Here is a 7,523-nt window from a genome sequence, read left to right as displayed (position 1 = left end):
GATCCAGTGACAGCCAAGCAGTGCTGATACTCACAGGCCCAAGCTGAGAACATTCTAACAACCCCAGCCAGAAAGAAAAAACATAACTAGACCCAGCTGTCTTTTTGCCTTTACAAAGCTGCCTGTTCTTCTTGACCTCACCCAGGGGTATGGCCACAGCAGCAAGGAATGACCCTGCTCCAACAGGGAGCCCAGGTATCCCATTGAGGGAGTGTTATCCCCTTTCCTCTATATGACTCACTTTAGTGCATTGTTTATTTTGAACATGTGACTCACTTTAGTGCGTTGTATATTTTGAAGTAAAGACAGAGCACGGCAACTATCAGCAGGAGCAAGGCTGCCAGGATACCACCAGCAATGACAAGCATAATCACTGTACGGAGGTCAAAAGACTTCGATGTACCTAGGCAGAGTAGTACAAGCAAGCACTGAGCCCATGTGGCCTCCCTCCCCACACAACCACCAAGCAATGTCAATGTCAGGGGAGGAAGAAAAAACCCCAAACACAGATCCTTGTGTGTATAAAACACAGATGTCTTCCCAGGGCAGTCTAGGATCCCAAGCTGGCCCAGAGATGGAAAAAAAAAAAAAAAAAAAAAAGTACATTTGTCAATGAAAAGGAATGGAAATGCAAAGTCCAGAGAGAAGGTTATCAGAAGGACAAACAGTGGGAAGAATCTTTCCCTTTCACAGGTGTGATGTGCAGCTGAAAACAACAAGTAGGCCTGCAGTGGAGCTGATGGCATCATTCCCCAGCATCTGGGCCTCCTGAGCTAGACTCATTTTCAGAGTCAGAAATGACTCCTCACTGGATGTCAGGCTCAAAGCTCTTCTGTGGAAATGACTGTTTCCAAATGTTACTATCCCAACAATACTGAGAATATGCAAATCCATTCTGTAAATGATGCATGTTTTAGGAAAAGAACTTTACAATTCTTCCTCTGACAACTGACAGTTTTCCTCTTAAATCTTAAATTCTCCCAAGAAATCCAATTTGAGATAAAAAATTAGTTTAACTTTCTGAAACTGGGAAAAAGTGAGCCAGGGGAGAAGAATAAACAATCTGACTGCCAAAGCATACTTACCACGTTTTAACTCTTCATGGCTGGATGAAAGCCAACAGTAAAAAAAAATTACAATCAAAGTAAACTTTAGGGAACAGGACATCTTATCAAGAATTTCTCAAACTTAATTTGAGAAAGAAAATTCTAATGATTAACATCCAAAGTTGAAGACCTCGCTTTTAGAAGCAGTCTTCCAGCAGAGCTAGCAGAACGGATATCCACAATCTAGTTCCAACTTCTGTGCCAATCAGGACACAGGCTGTGTGACATCAACACTCTGGACACCAGCTCTCTTTCATGGAGTTCTGAATTCCATTCCACTTCCAGATATATTTTAGCACGAATGGAAGTAGATATGTCTAAATATTCTCTTAAGCCATGTAATATTCAATCTCCCCTTTTCAGGCTTTGTTTCCCTCAGAGAAAAGTTTTAGTTAAGAGTCTGATTCCCAGAGATGCCATGTTATATTATTTTAAATGTCCACTTTTCAAAAAAGCCTATAAGAAAGTATGGCCCATAAAGGAGTGGGGAGCAATAAATAAAACTTTTCTGGAAGAAGCCCAGACATTGGCCCTACTAGAAAAGACTTTTAAAGTCTTTTAAATATGTTCAAAGGAATCCATGTCCAAAAAACTAAAGGAAAATATGAAAATAATGTCTCATCATAAAAAATATCAATAAAGATAAAAATTATTAAAAAGAACCAAACAGAAATTATGGCATTGGAAACTACAATAACTGAAATGAAAAACTCACTAGAAGGGCTTAATAGCAGATGTGGATTGACAGAAGAACGAATCAGTGAACTTGAATATAGTTGAGATTATCCAAACTGCAATACAGAAAGAAAAATAAATGGGTAAAAATGAACACAGGACTTCCAGTTTCTGCACCAGCACGTGAAGGGCTTAGGAGTCATCATTCCCATCTTCACAACAAGTAAAAAGCTGAATAAACTGACTGAATAAAAGCTGAATCAACAACTCTTAAGTCAACCAGAAAACTGGTCACAGGGCAAACAGCCACCCCCAAAACTAAAGAGAAAGGTGAATACAGAGAATCTCAGCTTAGGAGCAGAAGCCATTGCCAGAGCCAGCAACTGGTAAGAACACTTACATGGTAACTGATGTCTTCCTGGATGATGAATAGGGACTAGCATAATATTTTAAAACTCCTGAGGGCCAAATTTTGTTTTGTTTTGTTGGGTTGTGGCTCACTTTCATGAGTCACATCTCCAGGAGTCTCGCAGGAAGTCAGGGACCCCGAAGGGAGGGACCAGCTGAATCCATGACAGAAGAACATAAATTGTAAAGATTTCATGGACATTTATTAGTTCCCCAAATTAATACTTTTATAATTTCTTACACCTGTCTTTACTACCATCTCTGAACATAAATTGTGAATATTTCATGGACACTTATCACTTCCCCAATCAACACCTTTGTGATTTCCTATGCCTGTCTTTACTTTAATCTCTTAATCCCGTCATCTTCGTAAACTGAGGAGGATGTATGTCGTCTCAGGACCCTGTGATGATTGCGTTAACTGCACAAATTGTTTGTAAAGCATGTGTGCTTGATCAATATGAAATCTGGACACCTTGGAAAAAGAACAGGATAACAGCAATGTTCAGGGAACAAGAGAGATAACCTTAAAATCTAACTGCCAGTGAGCTGGGCGGAACAGAGCCATATTTCTCTTCTTTCAAAAGCACATAGGAGAAATATCGCTGAATTCTTTTTCTCAGCAAGAAACATCCCTGAGAAAGAGAATGGCCCCTGAGGGTAGGCCTCTGAAATGGCTGCTTTGGGGGTGGCTGTCTTTTACGGTCGAAGGAGAAGGGATGAAATAAGCCGTGGTCTCCTGTAGTGCTCCCAGGCTTATTAGGATGAGGAAATTCCCGCCTAATAAATTTTGGTCAGACTGGTTGTCTGCTCTCAAACCCTGTCTCCTGATAAGATGTTATCAGTGACAATGTGTGCCTGAAACTTCATTAGCAATTTTAATTTCTCCTCATCCGGTGGTCCTGTTATCTCGCCCTGCCTCCATTTGCTTTGTGGTATTTTATTACCTTGTGAAACATGTGATCTCTGTGACCCACACCCTATTTGTACACTCCCTCCCCTTTTGAAAACCGCTAATAAAAACTTGCTGGTTTTACCGCTCGGGGAGCATCACGGAACCTTTCGACATGTGATGTCTCCCCTGGACACCCAGCTTTAAAATTTCTCTCTCTTGTACTCTTTCCCTTTATTTCTCAGACCAGCTGACGCTTAGGGAAATAGAAAAGAATCCATATTGAATATCGGGGTTTCCATATTGAATCCATATTCAATCCATATTGGAGGCTGGGGTTTCCCCCAATACAGGAGCTCACCCGGTTCTTATAATGAAGACTACAGGAAAATCCCTTTATGTTTTAGTCTCCACTGACACTGCAGTGGAGTTGGCCTTATTACCACTGTGAGATAATAAAAGTCATGAAATTTCACCAGGCCTCCTCTGGTGCCACCCAGAAGTTAAGTGGAAAGCTGTCTCATTACCTACTGGGTCAGAGAAGAAATCCAGACTCCCCAAGGGGTCTCCACTGATACCACAGGGGTCAGAGTTGAGTCTCTGCTCTTTATTCATCCTTCTCTGACACCACCCTGGTGGACGGGTGCTTTGGGATACTTCTTTACTGCTTGGTAATAGTAGACTTCTAGGCTGTCTACTCAGTCTTCGCTGGTGGAGTTGGGATAGGGCCATAGTTTTTTCTATGGTGTTTGCCTAGAATGCAGAAGTTATTGTCTAAAAGTTTTCTGTCTTGTTGAATTGCCCATTTCCTGGTCTTTTGGCCAGAAAAACTAGTTTCTTGTTGGGGCTCTTTTGTCTGAACCCATTGGTGTTTCCAAGTTACTCATTTCCTCAGCTCCAAGTTTAGGAATCTGAGACAAAAAACAAAACTTACGGAACTCACTACCATGCTATTACTTTGATCCCAAGGTCCCTAGCTAGCCTTCCTTCTTTTCTCCACCTATTCAAGTCTTATGTTTGTTTCATATATAATATCCATGGATTTTAGTTGTACTTAGGAAGAATAAGAAAAAGTATCTCTTCCCCTAAGTGGAAGTCCCCCATATGGGAAATTTTTTAATCAGTCCTCTGCTTAAAAGCCACAGCCTCTGCACAAACCCTATGCTTGCTCAATCCTGAAAATGAGTGTCTCCTTAAATTGTGTATCCTGGGCCCTTCGCATGTGTTGTCCAGCCCATATCTCAACATAACATCTTTCCAGCCTCATCTCCCTCTGCGTTACCCCACACCCCATGTATTTTCATGCCTCTGACCTGGTTAGATGGCCCTCCCTGTCCCTCACCTCCTCTATCTGCTGAAATACAATCATGCAAGACTTCAATAAAATGCCACATTCTTATAAAACCTTCAATGATTTCCGTCTCTCTCCCTCTCGTGTTAATTGTCCTCTCCCTATGTATCCATGCCCTTTGTTTGTGCCTATATGGAAATTTGAATTGTTGACTAGGTGTAGTGGTTCATGCCTATAATCCCAGCACTTTGGGAGGGTGGGGCAAGAGGACTGAATTGAGCCCAGGAGTTTGAGATCAGCCTTGGCAATATGGTGAGACCCCATCTCTACAAAAAATTTTAAAAATGAAAACGAAAATAAATTAGCCAGGTGTGGTAGCAGATGTCTGTAGTCCCTACTTGGGTTCAGAGGGATATAACCCTAAATAAGCTTAGTCATCATTAAGGAGCTAGGGCCTGTGGACCTTCACCATGGGGATGACTACTTCATCTCTCGGTTTCCCTCTATTTCTGTGGTTACTTGATTGCTGTTTGATAGTCTGTGGGCTTGTGCATTAAAAGTTTGCTTTTTCAAGGTGTTTGTGAGCTCCATGGGGGCAGGAGCTCTGCAACCCTAGGTATCAGAGAACCTGCAACCTATTAGGTGCTGGCACATATTATGATCATTGACCGAAATCTGAATTTTGTCAATCTGGCACTCATCACTTTCTCCAACTGAACCTCTAAATTTAGACAGTGCAGTGACTCAGACATAGCAGTTAAACCCTGACTAATATTATTTCATTGATTAAAAAGAATGCATACTTTCTACATTGCTTATAAGTCACCAACATTTAACTACTTCCAATGTGTTTTAGTAATATCTTTCTGAGTTGTAATGAAGACAACCAGGAGGCAATAACTAAAACCTCTGTTTGAAAGATGAGGAAACTGAAGCTCAGAGAGTGGAAGTGACTCTCTTGAGTCACGTACACAGCAAGTAACTGGCAGCAAAGAAACTACGACCTGGTTCTATAATCCTTTCCTCCAACTCCTGCTTCCCAAGTCCAATGCTCTTCCACCCCCAGCCTTCCTGAACCTTCTGAAATGATGTGTTGTTCCCCATTCCCAGTCCCCCTAACTCTATTATTCAAAGGCTGTGATTTTGGCTGTCAGCTGAAAGATCTGCAAATAAATCTAGTTGCATTTCATCTAAGGAAGGGGCTGATTTTTGTGTTGATGTTTTCATTCAAAGCAATATCTCACTGATGATTCACATGTGGTGACTACTCAAGAGTACTGAGAGGAATGGGGCCATGTGTTCCAGATGGCAAAAGGTAGGCAGCAACTGTGCTAAGAATCAGTGAGTTCAACTTTGCAAAATGCAATTCCTGATACAGGGGCTGGCCTTTTCTCTATGGAAATTTTCTGTAATTCACATCCACAAGGACTTTCACCCAAGTCAGTTATTTGCAAACTGCCCATCCTGTGACTAACACCTGAGTCAAATGGTTGCAAACACCCTGAAGCATGCTAAATTGCATCTCTGGAGACAGAAGCAACCTGGATCCAAAACTACATAAGCCTGTGAGCTCCCTACTTGACCCAGTTCCCATCTCTGTGCCTCCTCCACAGCTCTTTCTGCTCTGCTCCCAGAAAACTCATCTTTACCTTCAGACTCTTGGTGCAGATGGGGACCTTGCTATGGCACTGGCAACTGCCATGAGAAGAGCTGGGTTTTGTCCCAGAGAGAGGATCTCCTTAACTGAATCCTTTATTCTCAGAGAAATAAAAATTGTGGTGAACAACATGCAATCGGATTTTATGAACTGCCAAGGTTTGAAGACAGTTTCTGTGTCTTTGTAAAATCCAAATGGCACATTTTACTATATGTCCCAGAACCAGATTACACCTCTCTTCCCATCTCCCAAATTCCCATCCAATCATTCCCTCCAAAACTTTATGACTGTAAAATCAGTTTTAAAAGAACCAAAGAGAAAAAATTGCAAACTTAGTGATGGATTACCATGTTCTACCTTATCAGTGCCTGTCTAGGTGATCCATGCAGATCCCCCAGAGGTGCAGGTGTGACAAGGAAGGTCACAGTCTGCCACGCACTGGGCTCTGGGATCTGCCCTCTAACTCGCAGGCTTAACTTCCGCAAAATGTGACAAGACTGAGTCTGTCAAACCAACCTCTCATTTCTTGGGAAGCATTCTTCTCCATACTCACATGATTCAAGAGAAGTAACAGTTCATCTTATTTCACCTACATACATAATGGCTCCTCTGCTCCAGGAAGGGCAAGAAACATTTCAAAAAGAGCTCCAACTTCATCATGTGTCAGACATCCTCTTGTCAGGCATCCTCCAGGGTCTTCCAAGTGCAGCTTCCCATCTCACCATCTCTTAGGCAACTGGAGAAGGGAAAAGAGAACAGCTCAAGAACTCTGTAGCTCAGGAAAGGGGAGATCATCGAGCTTGTCAGTTTTATCAGTCTATAGTGCCTCAGACAGAGGAAGAGCTCAGCTAACATGCTGAGTTAAACACCCAATAGGAAACTCAATTATTTAAAGGGACAACAAGGCAGTGCTGACACACAGAACCACCAGGCTGAGAACATTTTATTTACAAGCTCACAGCCCCAAGCCAGAAGGTAAAAAAGCCAAGAGTATACACAAACATGCCTTTGCCTTTCAACCTCTCCTGCTGTTCTTGACCTGAACCATATGTGGCTGCCACAGCAAGGAATGCCCCTGTGGAAGCAGAGTGTCCAGGTATCCCATTTGAAGGGATGTCCCTCATTGTTAAGTGACTCACATCTTTGTCATGGCACATTAGAAACAGACACAATCAGCACAGGGGTAGCAACCAGGACGAGACCAAAACCAACTATAATCTCTGTCCCAAGACCAGCAGTCTCAACGTTTATATGGATAGACACCCAACTTGTGGTGGCTTACTTTGTGAAAAGCCAAATATCATCTATGAGGAGCTAAGCAGGCAGTGCCAACTATGTTCCCTGTGTAGCAAACAAGCAACCTCTCCTGCTCTTCTTGACTTGAACCATCTGTGGCTGCTGCAGCAAGGAATGACCCTGCTGAAGCAGAGAGTGTCAGTGTGGGGAGTCAGCAGTGCCTGCCTTCAAGGGGTCAGCCTAGGGGAGGTCCATAAA

General features: G+C 42.5%; 1 protein-coding gene across 8 annotated transcripts in view; it reads right to left on the bottom strand.

The window, feature by feature from the left end:
• FAM24B (family with sequence similarity 24 member B) overlaps positions 1-7,523 on the bottom strand; it is a 33,568-nt gene that overhangs the window by 9,216 nt on the left and 16,829 nt on the right. For 3 of the 8 annotated variants that reach the window (XM_017858722.1, XM_017858723.1, XM_017858724.1), the window contains 3 exons: positions 6,583-6,765; positions 1,822-1,897; positions 277-403 (listed from right to left, as the gene is read on the bottom strand). In XM_017858722.1, coding sequence (XP_017714211.1) covers positions 277-368 — 92 coding nt within the window. In that variant the 5' untranslated portion in view covers positions 369-403; positions 1,822-1,897; positions 6,583-6,765. The other 5 variants (XM_017858719.1, XM_017858720.1, XM_017858718.1 and 2 more) reach the window with 3 other exon arrangements.

The sequence above is a fragment of the Rhinopithecus bieti genome, unplaced genomic scaffold (assembly GCF_001698545.2).
Source record: "Rhinopithecus bieti isolate Rb0 unplaced genomic scaffold, ASM169854v2 scaffold_42745, whole genome shotgun sequence".
NCBI classification, from domain to species: Eukaryota; Metazoa; Chordata; class Mammalia; order Primates; family Cercopithecidae; genus Rhinopithecus; species Rhinopithecus bieti.
Note: the sequence above shows the minus strand (reverse complement) of the source record. Positions and strands in the feature narration are given on the sequence as shown.